Below are 23,535 nucleotides of genomic sequence, written 5' to 3'. Positions count from 1 at the left end.
AATGACTTTTTTCATTTTTTTTTTTTTAAAACAACACTTAACGAAAGTCAATTATATAGAAACGATACAGGCTTTCTGAGTGACTTTTTTTTCCTATAAGCAATTATTTTCCTTAGGCTATGCATAAATACCACTTTTCAATGTTGTTTTGACACATGTCAAGGGCTGACGTTCTCAAATCAGGGCAATGGATAACTCCTTTTGAGCAGTTCAGTATTTTGTGATGGGAGACCTTCATGGCCTGATCAATGAATTTATTGGCTTTCAACTATTAATAACTCAGACTGTCTTTTTGATGAGCATCCCAAAGAAAGGAGCCATTCGTCAAACGTTTCATGGACTTTAATGTACCAGCCCATCCTTGAAAACCCTTCTGGATGGCAAAGGGCTCACCACTGTCAGCATCAACACCCTCCACCACTAGCAATGATGTCCCCAAACCAGAAGCCCCTCGAACCTCTGACTCTCGAGTTGGAATCACTTTCCATCCTTGCTCTCTTCCTCTTTGCAATTTTTGGAGGAATGAATGTCGTTGAAGTCATGGTTAGGAATTTTGAAAATTTGTCCCTCCCTCACCCACCCATCATGGAGTCCTTTCTTTCTTTCTTTTCTTTTGCGTTTGACAGCTACGCAGTCTGGGTCAAAGTCTGAGGGATGCCACAAACCTGGACGTCCCCCAGACCTTGGTGTTGAGGTCCACACTCCCAGGCCAGGACTGCTGCCACATCTTCTCATACAGGGGACAGTCTTGAAGAATATGGGATGGGATCTGGTCAGCCTGGCTGCAATCACATAGGGATGTGGCTGCCACTCCAATCTTCTTTAGGTGTGCTCGGAGGCCACAGTGTCCTGTGCGAAGGCAGTAGATGGTAGTCTGGTGTCTCCTCTCCAGTGTCCTGATGGGATCCTGGTGTGCCTGGTAGACCCAGCTTCTTCGGAATCTGCTGCGGAAGACAGTTTTTGCTTCCTCATATGCGGCAGGAACGGTCGGCTGTGTGAGCTGGCTTCCTTCCTTAGCAAGGTGGTCTGCACGCTCGTTGCCTGGAAGGCCTACATGGGCAGGCACCCACTGGAGGGTCGTTGGGGCTGTTTGGGTAAGGGTTGCGAGGGAGGCCTTAAGGGACTGGATCAGTGGACCAGGATCAGGGGAGTCGAGGGCCTGGAGTGTGGACATGGAGTCAGTGAAGATGGAGATGCTGCCAAAGGGCTTTCCAAAGGAGGAGAGGAATTCTGCTGCTGTTTTAATGGCCAGGACTTCAGCTCTGAAACTGGAACAGAGCTTTCCTCCGGGGAGTGTGATGCTGCTGTGCTCTCCATTGGGAAATCTGACGTAGACACCACTGCCTCCGTTGTGTGTGGCTTCCTCCACTGATCTGTCCGTGTACACATGCATCCAGGAGCTGGCTGGGTAGGACTCCTCTATCATGGCCAGAGTCGGGATCTTGAGAGTAGCTGGTTGCTGGTCTTTGGTGGTGATGCCAGGAACTCTGACCATGGAGTCCAATTTAGGGGCCAGGGTCAAGGGAAAGCCAGCTTGACCCCTTCAGGGTTTCGGGAGGGATATACGACTAACAGTTAAGACCTTACTCCATCCCCCCTGATCATGTCCAGCTCCCAGGAACAGAGAACTGGACACTGCAGGAATTGCTGTAGTCAGCCTCCAAACTGCCAGTCTTGACCCAGCCCAACAAAGGGGTAGGACACACGGGTCAATTTGTGCCGCCTGTCTAGGAGAGGTCTGAGCCAAAGGGACATGTTGAGAGCAGCGTGCTCTCTCAGTCCCCAAGACCTCATTCCCCTCCATCACAGGTCACGCCGCATGGCAAACACAGCAGGCCTGAAGAAGGCCGCGGAGAAAAAAGAATGTGGAAAAGAAGGCTTTATGGGGAGCTGAAGACAGAAAAAGAACCAGTGAAGAGAAGAATAGAGAACAGAGAAAAGGACAGTGGGTCACTTTTTAGTTTGGACCTCACTCATGACCTGTTCGGCATGGGAGACTATCAGGGGCATCAGTCCAAAAGGAGGAGTTTGTATTATACTCCATGTTTGGTGTTAAATATACTTACCATGTCAAACTGATGCAAACTAGGCCTATTGGTTTGCTCTGCTTGGCCAAATTTCGCGCGGCTAACAGTGAAAAGACGGGCCCACCCGCTCTCAGCCAATCAAACGCCTCTAAAAACTATAAGCGCTTAATCATTCCTTTGGCCAAGGCTCTCCACGCCATCTTGTCAGGTTTACGCTCTGTCTCGTCTTACGCTTTTTTCGGCTGTTCAGCGTATCCTTTTGGCCTTATTTTGTTGCATGCGGCTTGTGTTTATTGTATTCTTACAAGAAAGCTTTAAACTTCCAAAAGTACTAAAGCCCCCGCCAACCTAGCCCGCTTATTCACTGGCCACTAAGCCTCCTGACCACAAGGTAGTAACCCCCCAGTACAATAGAATAGTGCAGTGAAAGACAGTGAAATAAAACAGTGCAGCAGAAAACAGTACAACAGAACAGTTCAGTAAAAGACAGTACAACAGAACAGAGTAGCAACAAAATTATAACCATCCTTTAATACATGTATATCAGCATGTGTGCAATACTGAAAACACCCAGTAAAATAATGGGGTCCTCAGCTTCAGCTTTAGTTATAACTTCCTTTGCATGTGTTTGTGGAATTTTTCATTTCAATGAGTTTGGCAACATATATGTTCATCAAAATAATGTATTTTTCATCACCAATTACGTTTGCCTGATTTTCTTTGACAATTTACTTTGTGGTTGTGGCAAAAATGGTGCCAAAAAGTGGGACATCACTTGTGTTGTAACTTTTACAACAACCTAACTTTATCAGAGCAAGCAATACTATAATGACTTTTGTGTATTCTGCTGGTAAATGAAACAGTAATCCCACTGACAGCAAGGTACTGCAAAACCCTATGCAGCAGGATGATTTTGACACATCCAAAAATACAGTGATTGTGTATTTCGTTAGTTTCCAATGACACCGCCTGCATTGCATTCTGCCCTTACAATACAGAATTTCTTCAACTGAATTGAAATTAGTCCAGAACCTATCTCTGGGGATCAATCCTCCTGCACAATATTCACTTTTTGGAAACTTGGAGCCGAATGCAAGTTCTGCTGAAGCTGTTTCAAGCACCGTACGTTCTGCTTCCATGTGTATCACAAAGAACACATCCTCCTAGCTCAGTGATATATCAAACTTGGAATTGAAAGTGTGTGGAAACAACAACATTTTTCTTTTTTTAAAGCAGTGCCTTGTGGAAACTATGTAACACACGACACGCCTGTCAACTTGGTCTACATTTTGCTGATTTTTTTATATCTTTACTGAAGTCAGTTTCTTCTTCTTCTTTGTTCATGAGCTGCAACTCCCACATTCACTCATATGTATACGAGTGGACTTTTACGTGTTTGACCATTTCTACCCCGCCATGGAGGCAGCCATACTCCATTTTTTGGGGGTGTGCATGCAGGGTATGTTCTTGTTTCCATAACCCACCAAAAGCTGACATGGATTACAGGATCTTTAACAAGTGTATTTGATCCTCTGCTTGCATATACACACGAAGGGGGTTCAGGTACAAGCAGGTCTGCACATATGTTGACCATTTATCCACCAGGTGCTGTTACCGAGACTCGAACCCGGGACCCCCGGATTGAAAGTCCAACTCTTTAACCACTCGGCTACTGCATCTGTCAAAGTCAGTTTAAATATCCCTGTTCCTTTATTTATTTATTCTTTTATCAAAGGCATATCTGAACTCTTCAAAAACGTGTTTTATATTGCTCTTAAATTATTTTTGATTTTTCACCCTCATGTCCCAAAAGGGTTTCCAGTATTGTACACATATACATTTTGACTGTAATTGCTCTGATCTCAGTTGTTTACTAATATTTTTGTGTATGTATGATGGAGTATAAGAGTTGTTGCATTTAGGGTATAAACTTGTTAGTCTTGTTAACTGCTTTTATAGAATCAATGAATGTGTATTCTTTTGTAATTTTTATGTATCTCTATTTTACTGCATGTGTTTATTCAATTATTTTAAGCATTGGACTTGTAAATCGCTTAGTGCTTGCTTCTGCTTGTATTATAGCTTCATATGAAAATAAATTATTATCATCATCATTATCATTAACAGAGGGACTGACTGTGGAGACGTGATGGCTGCGAGGTTTGTACATGGGCACCACATTCTGCAGCAGAACGATCTCCCGCTTGGGTTTGTTGTTGATCTCCAGCTGTTTCCTGCTCACAACAAAACCATCAACACCTTCTTTCATGTCTCTCCTCATCTTAAGAAGAAGAAGAAAATAACAATAACTGATATTCATTAAATGCTCTACCAGTTCAGATAGTACAGAGCCCTAACAATTATCATGGTGGGGGGAGCAATGGTTACAAAAAAATAACATCATACGGCATGATTATCAGACTTACAAGAAAGACAAATAAAATGTGTCAATGATGCACACACACACACACACACACACGCACACAACTAGACACCACTACACGTCTTACCACTAGACATGCATGAGAGAAGATTTGTACAGATGTGTTTTGAGGCCAGATCTGAAATGAGATTTAGTTTCAGCACAAAATCACCATGAATTCTTTTCCCTCCCCCCACCTTTTACTGTGAGGGAGTGAATTTTAACTCATTCTATACTGCCCGATGAATTCCTTCATAATACTCTCTTTACTGACCGTTTGTTTATATTACAAGAAAAATATCTAAAAATGTATGCAAGTACATGCAGCTGTGAAATTTTGCATTGATATAAAGAACAGAATGGGCTGACACTTGGCAAAGTTTCAAAGCACTCCTTTTATTATTGAAGGATTTATATTCTGAAAAAAATCCATGTTTTTCACAACTGACATAAAGGGGATGTTTTTACAAATGTGGTCTTCTGTAACCATAGACACTTCTTACTGTAGCAACTGAAAATGGTATGCACAGTGGATATCCACTATTGAATCAGTTTGCAATCAACTTTGAGCCACACTACTTGCCGAAGTTGATGGAGACACCATCTTGTTGAGTGAGCAAGTGAGAAGGCAGAGTTGGGTGACTGTACTCTTGCATGTATTGTACTCAAACAAAGGCATTATCAGCCACAATAAAACTACAGGTGCACTTTTGGGTGACTGTAGAACAGAGTTGTGCCGTTTAGTTTCGCACAAGACAGTTAACTTATGAAATACAAATTTTTAAACTTGCGGTTTGCTATAGTGTACCACAGTCACAAAGCATTGTATGCATGAGGTATGCTATAGCATACCTTAGTATAGAAAGAGTTAAGTCTGCAGCTGTGGTCCAGGGGCTGCTTTAAGCAAAATAAAGGAAAAAATTCATAATAAATTTAAAACAAATCACAAAATGCAGTATGGAAATCCATATTATATGGATATAAGTACCACCATACAAGACAAAGCAGGGAAATGCTTATGGAAGAGCAAGACATCCTCAAACGATGGACCGAGTACTTCTCAGAAATGTACAATCACACCACCAGGGGCGACCCTGCAATACTTGACTGTCCTCCTTCCACCAATGAGGACAACCATCCAATTCTGCAGGAGGATGTAGAAACAGCCATCAGATCCCTGAAGAAAGGGAAGTCTGCTGGAGTGGACAACATACCAACATAACTAGTCAAGGCAGGCAGAGAAAGCATAATTGACAACCTCACAAACATATGCAACAAGATCTGGCAGATGAGCGAATGGCTGACCCCATGGACACAGTCCTTTGTAATCAAACTGCCAAAGAAGTGAAACTTGCAAAAGTGTCAGAATTATCACACCATCAGTCTCATCAGGGCAGAAAGGAGTACCACTGAGCAGATCTTCAATCTGAGAATCATGTGCAAAAAACATCTCCAAAATTAACAATATGTATACCACGTCTTCATAGATTTCATGAAGACATTTGACAGAGTGTGGCACACTGCACTTTGGGCCACCATGAGGAAGAATAACATCAGTGCCAACCTCATCAATGAACACCTCTATGGCAGAGCCACTAGAGCAGTCATACAGGCTACTCAAAGCAAGCACAGACACATGGTTCCAGATGACTGTAGGAGTGAGACAGGGCTGTCCTCTCTCACCCACACTCTTCAGTATCTTCCTAGAGAGACTGATGACTGATGCACTGGAAGAGCATGAAGGGTCAGTCAGTATTGGTGGAAAGGTCATCACAAACCTGCAGTCTGCTGATAACACTGATGGTCTAGCAGGCGAAGAAGAGAAACTGGCCAGTCTTATAGAGAGCCTTGACAAAATATTGCAGGCCTACGGTATGGAGACCAGTGCAGAAAAGATCATGACCAACAGCACCAATCCAATCAAAAAAGCCATCAAAGTGGAGGGCCAAGAACTTGAAACTGTCAACATGTTTAACTCATTCGGCGCCGGCGCTCCACCCACTCAGAATGACGTGCCGTAGTGTAGGATTCGGCGGATCGCGCAATTTTTTTTCATATACTCAGCAGTGTTCAATTAAAGGGAAACTAATCAGGCTGTCTTGAGGAATCAGTCTAAGAAAAACTGAGTTATTTCCGCTTGACCGTTTACCACGTGAAAAGCTTTTTTTTCTAGACTTTTCTAGAAATGTACTTCTAGAATGTACTCCCTACGTGAGGCTGTCGAAATTGTGACAGAAGAAGGGTCAGACACTGAACGTGACCTCCTTGACACTGGTGATGAATTCTCTGATGATTTTTCTGATGATGATGACATTCAGTTGGTACCAGATGATGATTTTGAAAGTGACAACGAACCTTTGCTGACTGACCCCTACGATGCCAAGACAGAAATCGACAGTGACATTAGTGAAGGCCATACTGCAAGACAAGATGACTTGATGACTTTAGATATTGACGATGAGGAACAAGAGTACTTGTATGAGTGGGTAAAAGACCTGACAAACTTCCCATTGGCTGCACCTTTCACTGGGACCCCAGGACTCTCACTAACTTTCCAGACACGTCCACTCCTGTTGAGGTGAGTGTGTTTACAATTTGATACTTTGCTAATTTATTTCTTGTGTAAATAATGTTGATTTTTACAATTATTAATGAATAATTTGTATAGATTAATGTAAAATTATCATTTTTTGTGTGTGCACTTATTAAATTGTGTGGGTGTGTGTCTGTGCATGGGTGTGTCAGTGTATTATGCATGGGCGTCTGTGCGTGTGTGTTATTTATACTGTCACTCCTGAATTATTACACATGTTTTTGCTGTGTAATATTATTGATGTTTATTTTGCATTTGTTTTTGTTTTTTCTTTTCTTTTCTTTTTTCCCCTTTTTTTTTGGAATATATGCAAAAGCTTCTTTTGTTCTTCTTTTTTTCTTATGACAGCATTGTCTGTTACAGAAATACTAAACACTTTACACGCATGAGGAGGAGATCTGCCAGACACAGGAGCAGACATGGGGAGACTGAGGCCAGGCAGTCACTGGCCTGCTAACATTCCACCCACCAAGGAGCAGCAGACCAGGAAAGCACAGAGAGGGTGCAAGGTGTGTTACGCCAAATGCAAAGTACAAACACAAAGTCAAGGGTGAAAAACGCAAAAAAAAAGCCACCACAATCATGTGCAAACAGTGTAAAGTGCCCCTCTGGGCTGTTCCATGCTTTGAGGTGTTCCACACAGTCAAGGACTACAGCAAATAATAATCTAGCTGCAGCTGAAATGTGTAAATAGGTTTTGTTTTTTGTTGTTTTTTGGGTTTTTTTTCAAGTGATGGATTTGTATGGTTTTACTTTTTCTCTCTTTCCAGTGTTGTGATCTTCTATGTTATTTTTTAACAGTTTGTTGTGCAACATTTGACTTCAAACTGATTCATCAGAATCAGGGAACCTTACTGTGTGAGAAAATCATCTTATACTGCCTTGTGGATTACCTGATGGATATGACATGCCTGGTGAGTACAGTATACCTATTTTTCTTTTTTTTTCTTTTTTTTCAGTATTTAGTCACATAATTTAAAATATTAAAAAAATATTTAGCAGCATTTAATGAGAAAACTGTTTTAAAATGTTAAAAGAAGAGATGGTAAACTTTCTAGTGATATATAATTTGAATGTCTTTGTCTCTGTGTGAAAGTGTGTTGAATTTTTCAAATATGCCCATATTTGCCCATCACAGTAAAACTACATGCACCATTTAACTATTTCTCCATAGAGTTAAGTACTTTGGTGCAACTCTCTCAGACGATCAAAACCAGAAGTTCTTGCCCTAACTGCACAGTCAACAGCAACACTGACAAAACTGAAAACCATATGGCATGACAAAAACATCTCCCTGACATCAAAAGTCAAAATCATGGATACAATTGTTATCTCAATTTTTCTGCATTCTTGCGAATCCTGGACCCTCACTGCTGACCTCAAGAGACGCATTAAAGTCCTTGAGATGAGATGCTACTGTAAGATCCTGAACAGCTCATACAGAGACTACATCAAAAAAGTCAGAAACAGAATAACTACAGCCTTTGGGGCACATGACAGCCTACTTAGCATTGCGAAGAAAAGAAAAATGATGTGGTATGTACATGTGGCGAGATCATCTGGCCTAACACATCCTGCAAGACACAGTGCCGAGAGGAAGATGAAGAGGCAGACAAAAGAGGAGGTGGGAAGATAACAACTGGGAGAGGACAGGCTTGTCTTTCGCAGAGTTGCAGAGAGCAGCCCACGACCAAGACTGATAGTGGGAGATTGTCAGAGTCATCAGAGGTGCCTCCACAACCCATTCCGAGGTTACGAGACTGACGGTGATGATGACAAGTAGGACCATATCAGGACAAAAGTATTTCTTGAGCAAAAATGCTCCAAATAATGTAAAACCATATGAAACTTTTTAACAAAAAGAGAGAAAACAGAAAAGAATTATGCTCCATTACATCTGACCTAGTCTGATTGCACAGCACATAATCCCAATTTTCACATCTGGTACTGACCAAACAGTTAATCACAAGAAATGAAATGAAATGAAATTATGGTGCTTAGAGCCTCGCCGACCACTAAGGCCATCTAAAGGCTATCGCCGCGTCAATTACTGCTACAAGGCTAAAAAAACAACCAATTAAAACGAGTCACCACTTCAAACTTTCCACTCCAAAGTTAAAAAAAAAACTTCCATAGTTTAAAACCTTCAAATCTGGTTAAAAAGGTTCACTTCTTTTAAGAAGTCCATCAGCGCCCACGGAGGGACATCACGAAACAAAGTCTTCAAAGAAACTGCCGTGTAATGTCTGCGTCTAACGTCATGCAGATCCCAACAGTCAAGGAGCACGTGTTTCACGGTGAGAGGCTCGTCACAGGGAACGCATCGAGGGGCCTCCTCCCCCTTCAACAAGTAAGAATGAGTAAAAAAAAGTGTGCCCCGTACGCAGTCTGCACAGCACAGATTCCTCCTTTCTGTTCTTCACCCCCGAAGGGAGGGTCTCCCCCAGGTCCGGACGGATCTGGAAGAGCTTGTTGTCCATCTGGGTGTTCCACTTCTCTTGCCAAAGATCCTTAACGTAAGTATTGACCTTCCGCTTCATGTCTGTATAGGGTACCAAGGATCTGGACAATTCTTTCTTTACAGCGTTCCTGGCCAGCAGGTCCGCCCTTTCGTTACCACGAATGCCAACATGTCCGGGAACCCAGGCCAACACAACCTCGTATCCTTTCTTCGTTGCGAGAGTAAAAGTTTCATAAAATTCCAGCAGTTTGGGATGAGTGATATTCCTGCAGGCGATCGCCTCCAGGGCTGATAAGGAGTCGGAAAAGATCATGAATCTCTTCTGTTTGGAAGAGAGAACCATTTTTAACCCCAGGACCAGTGCGGTCAGTTCCGCGGTGTATACCGAGCTGTCAGACAGGATGTGTTCCGTTGAGGGCCGGTCAGGAAAGGCGGGACAGAACGCAGATGCGGCGACTCCGTCCTCTGACTTGGAACCGTCAGTGAAGATGCCTTGAAAGGTGGGGAATTTGTGGCACAGTTCCGAAAAGTAGGTTCTGTAGGCCAGAGAACTGGTGGTGTCCTTACGGCACGAGGCCAGATCGAATCGGACCTTAGGTGTTGTAAAGGTCCACGGGGGGCTGTCAGGGAACTTAGAGAAATCTGAGATGCCACTGACATCCAGATCGGCATTTTCCAAGTGCGGCTGAATGCGGAGTCCTGAGAGGAGGTATGCAGTTTGGGTTGTCTGTAAATTTCTTATCGAAAGGGTTGTTGAATACAGCATCGTAAGCAGGGTTTGTAGGTTCCGAAAACAATTTCAAATAATAGTTCAGGGTCAGCTTCAGTCTGCGGTTGGAAAGAGGTGGTTCCCCCGCCTCTGCGTACAGGCTGTGCACAGGGGTGGTGCGGAAAGCACCTAAGCTGAGACGGAGCCCTTGGTGGTGTACAGGGTCCAACAGTTTCAGGTAGGACGGTCTGGCCGAGCCGTATACAACACTTCCATAATCCAGTTTGGACCGGACCAGGGCTCTGTAGAGGTGCAAGAGAGTCCTCTTATCAGCACCCCAGTTCGTGTGTGCCACAACTCGGATGATGTTCAGGGCTTTTAGGCAAGATATTTTCAGCTGTTTAATGTGGCTGAGAAAATTCAGCTTCTGATCGAAGACGACCCCTAGAAATCTGGCTTCCTTGACCGCCGGGATGGTGGATGTTCCCAGACGGATTTCAGGGTCCTGATAGAATTGGCAAAAATTATGAAAGTGGATGCATTCAGTTTTGGAAGACGAAAATGTGAAGCCATTCTCCTCTGCCCAACACTGGATTTTGTTGACGCAGAGCTGAAGCCGTCGCTGGATGCTGGCATACGTGCTGCCGGTTGCATATAAGGCAAAATCATCCACGAACAGCGAGCTGTCCGATCCTTTCTGAACGGATTGAACGATGTCAATAATTTTGATGCTGAACAGAGCCGGCGACAGGATGCTCCCCTGCGGGACACCCAGCTCCTGCTCGTGAATGTCGGACAGGGTGGTGCCGACTCTCACCTGGAATTGTCTGTCTTGTAAAAAATTGTGGATAAACTGAGGCAGGTGACCTCGGAAGCCGAGCTTGTGCAAGTCGGAAAGAATACCAAATTTCCACGTGGTATCGTAAGCTTTCTCCAGGTCAAAAAATATGGCCACCACATGTTGTTTGTTGACGAAAGCATTTCTTATCGTGGTTTCCAGACGAACCAGATGGTCAACGGTAGAGCGATGCTAGCGGAAACCGCACTGTTCCTTCGCCAGAAGGCCGTCGGTCTCTAGTTTCCACATCAGTCTACCGCTGACCATCTTCTCCATCAGTTTGCAGACGCAGCTGGTCAGTGCAATTGGGCGGTAGTTGGAGGGGTTTGAGGGGTCTTTTCCCGGTTTCGGCAGCGGGATTATGAGGGCTTTCCGCCAGGAGGGTGGAAAGAAGCCTGTGACCCAGATGTGGTTATAAACTTTAAGCAGGGTGTCCAGACAGGTTTGGGGAAGGTGCTTTAGGAGTTTATAATGGACTTCGTCCATTCCTGGACAGGAATCCGTACAGGTCTGAAGGGTAGATTTAAGTTCGTTCATTGTGAAAGGAAGGTTGTAATTCTCTGTGTTGTCGGAAAAGAAGTTACATGGTGTTTTTTCTGACAGGTTTTTGGTTTTAAGAAAGCGAGCAGATTTGTTAGCAGATCTCGAGTTCTGTTCTATTGTGGAGGCAAGCAAATTGGCAACTGCTTTCTTCTCTGTGACCAGAGCGTCTGAAAGTTTAAGATGGTGGAAGGTCGGGCATGCGTTTTTGCCCTTAATTCTTTTTAAAACCCTCCACACTTTCTTCTTGGGTGTGTTGGAGGTTAAGGAAGAGCAGAAATCTCTCCAAGACTTCCTCTGGCTCTTTTTAAAAACATACCTGGCTTTCGCCCTCAGCTGTTGATGGGTTCGAACGCTATCGGACTCCGGTCTCCGAAAGACGCGTCGCTGCGCTCTCTTCCGAGACTTGCGGGCCTCCCGACATTCCGCGTTGAACCAGGGCGTTCTAGGGACCTGAGGCTTGGAGGTAGACGATGGGACTGCTGCTTTGGCGCAATCTAAAACGATCCGAGTCAGAGCGTCAGCAGGGTCCTTGCTTTTCAATACTGTTTCTTCCTGCAGCTCCGCTCTTATCTTGGTGGTAAAAAAACTCCAGTCTGCTTTGTCGTAGTACAGGCGGTCAGGCAGAGAGTCACCTTCTCCATCTGTGGGGCGGAGGACGACAGGAAAGTGGTCACTCCCGTGCAGATCGTCGTGCACTTTCCACTCGTAGTCCAGGACCAACGATGGATCGCAGACCGACAGATCTAAACACGAGAGCTTTCCAGAGGACAGATGCAGGTAAGTGGGAGACTTGTCGTTAAGACAGCACAAGTCCATGTCAGAGAGAAGGTTTTCTATGAGAAGACCTCGGGCTGATGTCATCTCACTTCCCCAGAGCGGGGAGTGTCCGTTGAAGTCGCCCAACAGTAAAAACGGACGTGGGAGCTGGTCGACCAGGTTCATGAGGTCCTGCCTCAGAACACGGACGGAAGGGGGAAGGTAGAGAGAGCAGACAGTGATGGTTTTCTCGAGCGTGACTCTGACTGCCACCGCCTGTAAAGGGGTGCTTAAAAGAACTGTACTGTATAAAAGGGACTTTCGAATAAAAAGAGCGACACCTCCCGTCAACCCCTCTTGCTTCGGTTGAGCGGGTTTAAAAACGGAGTTAAAACCAGAGAGAGATAAAACCTTGCCATCTCTTTGCAGAGTCTCCTGCAGTGCCAGCACTGAAGGTTTCAAAGCACGACAAAGCAGCTGGAGTTCCTGGAAGTTGGCATAGAATCCCCGGATATTCCAGTGGATCACTGCCATTAAAAAGGTTTTTTTTAAAAAAAATAAAGCAGCAGCCTATTCCATCGCTACCCCCTGCTCCTCCACTTGCGGTGGCTCAAGGTCCGCCAGGATGGAATATTTGTTCTTTGACATAAATTTTTCGGGTTCCGACCGGGTCAGAATATCCACCACCTCGGCCCCTCCCGATCCCGCCGTGGCCGCAGCCCTCCCCTCCTTGAGTTTTGGAGGTGCGGGGGGCTTCCGGCCACTTCCGCCAGCCCGAGGGCCAGGCAGACGAGAGGCGGGGCGAGGGGGGCCGGGGGGTGGGGTGGGGCGGGAGGCGGACAACGTGCCTCCGCCCGAGGCTTTTCTCTCCCGCCCAGCAGCCCCTGAGGACTGCCGCGCAGGATGGGAAGGGGTGGACACAGCGCCTCCACCCAAGGCCAACGGTTCCGACGAGGCGGTTAAGTCGTCCGTCTGCGTTCCTGTGGACGTCGTCTGGACTGCGACGTCCACCGTCCCGGATCTGACGACAGAGGCATACGACGTCCTAGGCGACGCGGCCTCCACCTGTTTCCTTGCCTCAAAGAAGGAAATTTTCTGTTCTGTCTTGACTTTCTGAATTTGTTTTTCTTTCTTCCAGGCGGGGCAGTCCTTCGATGAGGACGGGTGGCCACCTCCGCAGTTCGCACACAGGGCTGCACTGACGCACTCGCCCTGGTGCGCCGCCTTCGAACAGGTGCCACACGCCTCTTCCTCCTTACATCTGTCTGTCACGTGTCCGAATTTCTGACACTTAAAGCATCTCAGAGGGGACGGTACGTACAGGCTGACATTAACTAGCAGGTATCCGACCCGAATGTCCTTAGGGACATCCGGGCAGCAGAAGGTGAGGAAGAAAGTGTTGGTCGGGACTCTGTCCGACCCCTTCCTCACCGTCACCCTGTACACATCGGTCACTCCCTGAGAGGACAGTTCGCTCTTGATCTCGGCCTCAGACACACCTTTCAACTCCGGGCATCTGATGACTCCCTTTGAGCAGTTGAGACCTTTGTGAGGGGAAATCTTCACTGCCCTATCCACGAAAGTGGTCGCCTTGAGAAGGAGCTGTGTCTGTCTTTTGGATTCTGTCTGTACTAAAAACGCTCCGCTCCTCAGCCTCTTGATGGATCTGAGCGATCCTGCCAGACACTGAAAGCCCTTCTGGACAGCGAAGGGGCTGAGAGCCGACAAGGGCTTGTCGTCATCAGCGCCCTCCATCACTAGCCACGATGGCCAAAAACCAGAGGTCTCGACGACCTCCGACTCAGAGTCTGAGTCGTCCGTTCCCTGTCGTCGTCTTTTTCCGAGTTTGGGGGGATGTATTTGTTTAGGATTCATGTTGAAAGAAAAATGTGAATTCATCCCTCCCTTACCCACCCACCATGGGGTCCAACTTAGGGGCCAGGGTCAAGGGAACACCAGATTGACCCCTTCCAGGTTTCGGGAGGGATATACAACCAGCAGCCCAGCTCCAACGTGCTCCCCCCCGATCATGCCCAGCTCCCGGGGACAGAGAGCCGAGCACTACGGGGGTTACCTTCGTCAGCCACTAAACTGCCAGTCTTGACCCAGCCCCACGAAGGGGTAGCCGATTGACACACACGGGCCAATGTGTGCCGCCTGTCTTAGGAGAGGTCCGAGCCAAAGGGATGTGTTGAGAGCAGCGTGCTCTCTCAATCCCCAGGATCTCATTCCCCTCCATCACAGGTCGCGCCGCACGGCAAACACGGCGGGCCTAAAGAAGGCCGCAGAGAAAAAAAGAATGTGGAAAAGAAGGCTTGATGGGGAGCTGAGGACAGAAAAGAGGCGGTAAAAAGAAGAACAAAGAATAGCGAAAGGGACAGTGGGTCACGTTTAGTTTGGGCCTCACTCACGACCTGTTCGGCATGGGAAGCCCTATCAGGGGCATCAGTACAAAACCACCACTTATTCAGCCCTAACAGCTACGATGGCTATGTAGGCTGTCAATTAAGACCTGGGACCAGAGCACCAAACCCCAAGAAGCACTGATGCCCCCGCCGACATAGCTCGCTCGATCACTGGCCACTAAGCCTCCCGACCACGACAAGGTAGTGACCCTCCCGGGAGTGGGTCAGGAGAACACCAGCCTGACCCCCTCCAGGTTTCGGGAGGAGTTAATCTCAAGAGGACACAAAAAACAAAAACAAAAACAAAAAACACCTGAATATTAGCACAACTGTACCTACTAACATTAAAGGTATACATAAAAGAAAATATATTCAGTCAGAAACTGCCATCAGGCAACTTGCAATTTTGGGCACTTGAAAAATACCATCCATTTATTGTAAAGTGCTTTGCGATGTTTGAAAGCACAACATCAATGTATTATACCTATTATTCTAATGATTGTGGAGTTTACCGTTTGAGTTTCATGTAGCTGTCATCAGCCACAGGATGGCATTCAGCACGTTGTATCACCTTGCCTTCCACTGACACCTGATCTGAAATCATGTCACACCAAACACTGCCGATTCCAGAAAATCAATGATTCCTGAAAGAAACAAAAATTCACAAAGTCAGTGCTCTTTCTCCTATCTTTGTATTTGTATTTGTATTTCTCTTTTTATCACAACAGATTTCTCTGTTTTGAAATTCGGGCTGCTCTCCCCAGGGAGAGCGCGTCGCTATACTACAGCGCCACCCATTTTTTTGCATTTTTTCCTGCGTGCAGTTTTATTTGTTTTTCCTACCGAAGTGGATTTTTCTATAGAATTTTGCCAGGAACAACCCTTTTGTTGCCATGGGTTCTTTTACGTGCGCTAAGTGCATGCTAGCACATGGGACCTCGGTTTATCGTCTCATCCGAATGACTAGCGTCCAGACCACCACTCAAGGTCTAGTGGAGGGGGAGAAAATATCCGGGCGGCTGAGCTGTGATTCGAACCAACGCGCTCAGATTCTCTTGCTTCCTAGGCGGACGCGTTACCTCTAGGCCATCACTCCACTCAACATCTATCTTGGCCCGGTTGTATGGAACAAACTACCCATCTCAGTCCATCATGTGGATTCCACAGTTCAATTTAAAAAATTGTTCAAAACTGTCATTTTTGTGTTCTGCATAAGCATCCCATCTTTTTGACCAACATGTTTCTTGAACTTCTGTTGATCATGTGTGTGCATATGCAGACATGTTCATTTCTGTTAGTGTGTTACAGGAAAAATCCTGTAAGGTATGGCTGATGCATTTGTGTTTATGTACCCACAACTTTTTATTGTAAATGCCACAAGCTCCCTGCCATGGAAGTGTGAGCATCAATCTGCATTATCAGTACTATCATAATTAACGTCAATCTGCATTATTAGTACCATTATAAGTATAGCTCCCTGCCTTGGAGGTGCGAACATCAATCTGCATTATTAGTACTATCATAATTAATGTCAATCTGCATTACTAGTACTATCATAATTAACGTCAATCTGCATTATTAGTACCATTATATTTATAGCTCCCTGCCTTGGAGGTGCGAACATCAATCTGCATTATTAGTACTATCATAATTAATGTCAATCTGCATTACTAGTACTATCATAATTAACATCAATCTGCATTATCAGTACTATCATAATTAATGTCAATCTGCATTATCAGTACTATCATAATTAACGTCAATCTGCATTATTAGTACCATTATATTTATAGCTCCCTGCCTTGGAGGTGCGAACATCAATCTGCATTATTAGTACTATCATAATTAATGTCAATCTGCATTATCAGTACTATCATAATTAATGTCAATCTGCATTATTAGTACTATCATAATTAATGTCAATCTGCATTATTAGTACTATCATAATTAACGTCAATCTGCATTATTAGTACTATCATAATTAATGTCAATCTGCATTATTAGTACTATCATAATTAACGTCAATCTGCATTATCAGTACTATCATAATTAATGTCAATCTGCATTACTAGTACTATCATAATTAACGTCAATCTGCATTATTAGTACCATTATATTTATAGCTCCCTGCCTTGGAGGTGCGAACATCAATCTGCATTATTAGTACTATCATAATTAATGTCAATCTGCATTATTAGTACTATCATAATTAATGTCAATCTGCATTATTAGTACTATCATAATTAACGTCAATCTGCATTATTAGTACTATCATAATTAATGTCAATCTGCATTATTAGTACTATCATAATTAACGTCAATCTGCATTATCAGTACTATCATAATTAATGTCAATCTGCATTACTAGTACTATCATAATTAACGTCAATCTGCATTATTAGTACCATTATATTCATAGCTCCCTGCCTTGGAGGTGCGAACATCAATCTGCATTATTAGTACTATCATAATTAATGTCAATCTGCATTACTAATACTATCATAATTAACGTCAATCTGCACTATTAGTACAATTATAATTATAGCTCCCTGCCTTGCAGGTGCGAATATCAATCTGCATTATTAGTACTATCATAATTAATGTCAATCTGCACTATTAGTACTATCATAATTAATGTCAATCTGCATTACACAAACTGTCTCAACTGTTTGAGGCAGAAACCTGTTTAAAAAATGTTTACAATAACAAACGGCAATCAAACCACATCAATAAACAACAAAAATAATGTTTACAATAACAAACTGCAGTTAAACTACATCAATAAACAACAAAAATAATGTTTACAATAACAAACTGCAGTTAAACTACATCAACAAACAACAAAAATAATGTTTACAATAACAAACTGCAGTTAAACTACATCAATAAACAACAAAAATAATGTTTACAATAACAAACTGCAGTTAAACTACATCAATAAGCAATAATTTGAAAAACAACAAAAAGATTTTAAGAATTTAAACATATAAGAATGGAAGAGAAAACAGAAAGAAAAAGAAAGGGCCAGATACAAAGAGACTGACAGAAAAGAGGAAATGCACAGCTCAGCATGGGCATGATGCAAGAATCAGCCTGTGAAAGGTCTGTAAATTACATAACCAATTCTTTCGTTGCACACTGTTGCTGTAGTACTGGTTGCTGTGGCCGACAGAAATTCTAACAGACAGCTCTCATACGTACGCACGTACACACCAAGTCATACTAGGGTTTGAAATACCTACCAATTCCCTTGTCTGGGACAACTTAACCTTCTGGCAGACAACTGGAATTCATGCTCTCTCCCCTTGTCCACTGGGAAACCACAGTGAAACACAACTCCTCTGCCAAGGATTTTTCAATGAAAATGGGTACAAATTAACAAAAAATTCAACAGACTAAATTTATTGTGAAAAGTATTCAAACTATGTTTCTTCCTGAAAGGAAATTGACTAAATTTTCCATTGAAAGCATTCTGAAATTATGGGATGTAGGGTTGGTAGGCCTAATTGCGAACGATCCAGTTGACGCAACTAGCTCAACGTGTGTATTGTACAGATAACAGGTTGTACAATCATCAAATGTAGCTCTTCTGTTTTTGAAGGCTTTCTCTGATTGGTTGCACAAAATAAAGTTTGTCTACTTTTCCTTTTCAATATTTTTAAATGGCTGAAATAACACGGGTATCTGAAGGTAAATGTAAGTCTGACTGCGAATGATGTGTTTGGGTACATGTGGACAATCAAAACAGAAGCAGGTCTTGAACTCATCAGACATATTAATGGCACAGCGCACTAGACTGTTGTATTTTTTATTTTGACCACACATGCACACACACATACACATACATTTAAACACACATTCCCCACACCACACACAAACACCCTTTGAGAGCACTTGGTAACAATGCAGCATCGTTCGCAAATACACTCATGTCAAAATACCCAATGGTCTGATTGCAAACGACACTATTCTGGAGATTCCTGTCAAAACTGATGTTCTGATCTGTCACCAACATGCTTTCTTACATTCTCCCAGCACTGTTAATGTACAGTTCATTCACATATCCTGTCAAATCAGCTATTTTAAACAGTGTCAAAGTTCAAGTCAAATCAAATCAAATCAAATTTGGTGCTCAGAGCCTCACCAACCACAAAGGACATCTCAAGGCTATCTCCATGTTAACATCTACTTCAAATCAAGGGTCAAAAATCAAATTCAAATTATGGTGCTTGGAGCCTTGCCAACCATGAAGGTAATCTCTAGGCTATCGCCATGTAAGCACCTACTTCAAGTCAAGGGTAAAAAAAGTACAGTTAAAACTAGTCACTGCTTTAAGCTTTCGACTCAAAATTTAAAAACCTTCCATAGTTTAAAGCCTTCAAATCTGATTAAATATGTTCACTGCCGTGTAATGTCCGTGTCTAACGTCATGCAGATCCCAACAGTCAAGGAGCACGTGTTTCACAGTGAGAGGCTCATCACAGGGAATACATTGAGGGGCCTCCTCCCCCTTCAACAAGTAAGAATGAGTAGTAAAAAAAAAAATTAAAAAAAATAAAAAAATAAAAAAGTGTGCCCTGTGCGCAGTCTGCACAGCACAGACTGCTCCTTTCTATTCTTCACCACTGAAGGGAAGGTCTCTTTTAGGTCTGGACGGATTTGGAACAGCTTGTCCGTCTGGGTGTTCCACTCCTCTTGCCAAAGATCCTTAACATAAATGTTCACCTTCTACTTCGTGTCTGTGTATGGTACAAAGGATCTGGATAATTCTTTCTTTACAGCATTCTTGGCCAGCTGGTCTGCCCTTTTGTTACCATGAATGCCAACAAGGCCAGGAACCCAGGCCAACACATCATATTGTTTCTTTGTTACGAGAGTAAAAGCATCATAGAATTCCAGCAGTTTGGGTTGAGTCAGATTCCTGCAGGCGATCGCCTCCAGGGCTGACAAGGAGTCGGAAAAGATCATGAAGCTCTTTTGTTTCAAAAGGAGAGCCATTTTTACCGCCAGAACCAGTGCGGTCAGTTCTGCAATGTACACCGAGCTATCAGATAGGATGTGTCCCATTGAGGGCTGGTCAGGAAAGGCAGGACAGAACGAAGATGCAGCGATTCCATCCTCCAACTTGGAACCGTCAGTTAAGATTTTTAGAAAGGTGGGGAATTTGTGGCAGAGTTCCAAAAAGTAAGTTCTGTAGGCCAGTGAACTGGTGGAGTCTTTACGGTACGAAGCCAGATCGAATTGGACTTCAGGTGTTTTAAAGGTCCATGGTGGGCTGTCGGGGAACTTAAAGAAATCTCTGATGCCGCCGACATCCAGATCAACTTTTTCTTTGTGTGGCTGAATATGGAGTCCAAGTGGAGGGATGCAGTTTGGGTTGTCTTCAAATTTCTTGTTGAAGGGGTTGTTGAAGACACTATTTTAAGCAGGATTTTTGGGTTCGGAAAACAGTTTCAAGTAATAATTCAGGGTCAGCTTTAATCTGCGGTTGGAGAGAGGTGGTTCCCCCGCCTCTGCATACAAGCTGTGCACAGGAGTGGTGTGCACCAAAGCTGAGACAGAGCCCTTGGTGGTGTATCGGGTCCAGCAGTTCCAGGTAAACTGGTATGGCCAAGCAATGAACTACACACCCGTAGTCCAGTTTGGACTGGACCAGGGCTCTGTGCAGGTGCAAGAGTGTTCTCTTATCAGCACCCCAGTCCATGTGTGCCATGACTTGGATGATGTTCAGAGCTTTTTGGCAGGATGTTTTCAGCTATTTGATGTGGCTGAGGAAGTTCAGCTTCTGATCGAAAATGACCCCCAGAAATTTGGCTTCCTTGACCGCCAGGATGGTGGATTTTCCCAGACGGATTTCTGGGTCCAGAGAGAATTGACTAAAATGTGGAAGTGGATACACTGAGTTTTAGTGGACGAAAAGGTGAAACTGTTCTCCTCTGCCCAACACTGAATTTTGTCCATGCAGAGCTGGAGCCATCGCTGGATGCTGGTGTACATGCTGCCAGTTGCATAAGGGTGAAATCGTCTACAAACAGAGAGCTGTCCCATCCCTTCTGAACTGACTGGACGATGTCGTTTATCTTGATGCTGAAGAGAGCCAGCGACAGAATGCTCCCTTGCGGAACACCCAGCTTCTGCTTGTAAATGTCAGACAGGGTGGTGCTGACCCTCACCTGGAATCGTCTGTCTTGCAAGGAATTGTGGATAAACTGGGGCAGGTGTTCTCAGATGCCGAGGTTGTGCAGATCTGAGAGGATTCCAAATTTCCAGGTGGTATGGTAGGCTTTCTCTAAAAAAAAAAAAAAAAAAAATGGCCACCACATGCTGTTTGTTGGCAAAAGCGTTCCTCACTGTGGTTTCCAGACAGACCAGATGGTCAACGGTAGACCAATGCTTGCGGAAACCGCACTGTTCTTTCGCCAGAAGGCCGTTGGTCTCTAGTTTCCACATCAGTCTACTGTTGACCATCTTCTCCATCAGTTTACCGATGCAGCTGGTCAGTGCAAATGGGTGGTAATTGAGGAGTTTGAGGGATCTTTTCCCGGTTTTGGCACCGGGATTATGAGGGCTTTCTGCCAGGAGGGTGGAGAAAAGCCTGTGATCCAGATGTGGTTGTAGACTTTGAGTAGAATTTCCAGACAGGTTTCCAGAAGATGTTTTAAAAGTTTATAATGAAACGCATCCATTCCTGGAGAGGAATCCGTGCCGGTCTGAAGGGCAGATTTTTACCTATTCAGAGTGAAAGGAAGGTAGGTTATAGCTCTCTGTGTTATCAGAAGAGAAGTTGCAGGCGTTCTTTCTTTTAGGTTTTTGGTTTTGTGAAAAGGGGCAGATACGTTGGCAGATCCAGAGTTCAGTTCTGTTGTGGAGGCTAGCAAATTAGAAACTGACTTCTTCTCTGTGATCAGAGCGTCTGAGATTTTGAGGAGGTGAAAAGTTGGGCAGACGTTTTGCCTTTGATTTTTTTCAAAACCTTTCTCACTTTCTTCTTGGGTGTGTTGTGTTGGAGGTTAAGGAAGAGCAAAAATCTCTCTTTAAAAATGTATCTGCCTTTCACCCTCAGCTGCTGATGGGTTCGAACGCCACCTGTCTCCGGTCTCTTCCAAGACTTTCGGACATCCCAACATTCAACGGTGAACATCTTATTGACATCTGAGGCTTGAAGGCAATGTTGGGACTGCTGCTTTGGCGTATTCTAAAACTATCCATGTCAGAGTGTCAGCAGGATCTTCGCTTTGCAAGACTGTTTCTTCCTGCAGATCCACTCTTATCTTCATAGTAAAAGATTCCCATTTTGCTTTGTCGTAGTTGATGGCTGCCGGAAAAAGAGGGTGCTAACCAGCGGGACAAAATGGGAGGTTACCTACTTCCTGGCCGTAGTTACTTTCGTTTTCTCCGCATAGGCAGATAGTAGTTTGCACAGGACAGGAATGTCAGACCCCTGCCGGAGTCTGCACTAGTTGGGTCACGGTTAAGTATGTGTAATTAAATCCCCATTTGGCTTTGTCGTAGTTCAGGTGGTCAGGTATAGAGTCACCTTCCGAAACTGTGTAATGGAGGACGACAGGACAGCGGTGACTTGTCATTTAGACAACTTAGGTCCATATCAGAGAGGACAAGGTTCATGAGGTCCTGCCTCAGAACACGGAAAGGAGGAGGAAGATAGAATGAACAGACAGTGATGGTTTTATTAAGTAACCTTTCAAAACTGGATCTTAGCATTCTGCATGGTTCATACGTTTCCAGCACAGAGGAGTGATACAGGGGAAGAGATTAATCAAAATGTCGGAAGGCAAGTGTCGCTAGTTTACAGTGAATGCAGGACTCTATAGGAAAAAAGTGTAATTGATGCAAAAGAGGTGTGACATGAACAGATTTCTTTTTTATTAGGACAGTCCTGCAGCAATGTTCTGTACTTTCTGCAGTCTATTAAGAGAGGAAGATGGTAAACCTGCTAGAGAAGAATTGCAGTAATCTCATCTGGACAGGACAAAAGAGAAAACCAACTGAGCTATGTTTTTCTCTGCTAAGTATGATCTGACTGAGGCCAGTCTGCGAAAATGGAAACTGCATGAACGACACAGGGATGAAATGTGGTCAGCCATGGTCAAGGTCTGATCAATATGTACACCTTGGTATTTAGCTGATGTTTGAAATGTAACTGTGGCAGTGCCAAGAGTGACTGGGCCCTTTTTTTTTTATTTCATTGAGATGAGCTTTTATCTCCTTCAGCTAAGAGCTTGGTTTTCTCTTTGTTAAGTTTTAGCTTATTTCTGCCCATCAGCACCTTTACATCAAGCTTCCGTCTCATTAATGACTTTTGATAGTGAAACGGCTTTTTGTAACTCAGTGTCATCAGCATACTTATGGTAGTTAAATAAATGCCTATTGATGATGTCACACAAAGGCTGAGTATATTAAGTGAACAAAATAGGTCCCAGAACTGATCCCTGATGAAAAACCAAATATACGAGGGATAACCTTAGAAGTAGTTTGATTTATTTTAATTCAGAGCTGACAGTTTGAGAGATATGATGAAAACCATTTTAAAGCAATAGAACGAATGCTAACGGTAGTGATAAGACAGTGCTAAGACGGTTGATGAGAATTTGGAGGTCAATTGTATCAAATGGTGCTGACAGATCTAGGAATGCCACAAAGGATGCAAGTTTTTTGTCTGTATTTGAGAGACGACTGTCTGTAACAGAAAGAAGAGCTGTTTCTGTGCTGTAGTTTTTTCGATAGGCTGACTGACAGATTCCAAGTGGACTGTTTTTCACA

General features: G+C 44.0%; 1 protein-coding gene across 1 annotated transcript in view; it reads right to left on the bottom strand.

Annotated features, from left to right (window-relative positions):
- The window catches only part of LOC143275277 (general transcription factor IIF subunit 2-like), a 99,306-nt gene that overhangs the window by 32,689 nt on the left and 43,082 nt on the right, over positions 1–23,535 (bottom strand). The window contains exons 4-5 of the mRNA XM_076579261.1: positions 15,267–15,348; positions 4,165–4,261 (exon numbers count right to left, since the gene is read on the bottom strand). Coding sequence (XP_076435376.1) covers positions 4,165–4,261; positions 15,267–15,348 — 179 coding nt within the window. The remainder of the gene's footprint in view (positions 1–4,164; positions 4,262–15,266; positions 15,349–23,535) is intronic.

This window comes from Babylonia areolata, chromosome 30 (genome assembly GCF_041734735.1).
Source record: "Babylonia areolata isolate BAREFJ2019XMU chromosome 30, ASM4173473v1, whole genome shotgun sequence".
In the NCBI taxonomy this organism is placed as follows: domain Eukaryota; kingdom Metazoa; phylum Mollusca; class Gastropoda; order Neogastropoda; family Buccinidae; genus Babylonia; species Babylonia areolata.
This window is presented reverse-complemented; position numbering and strand designations above follow the sequence as displayed.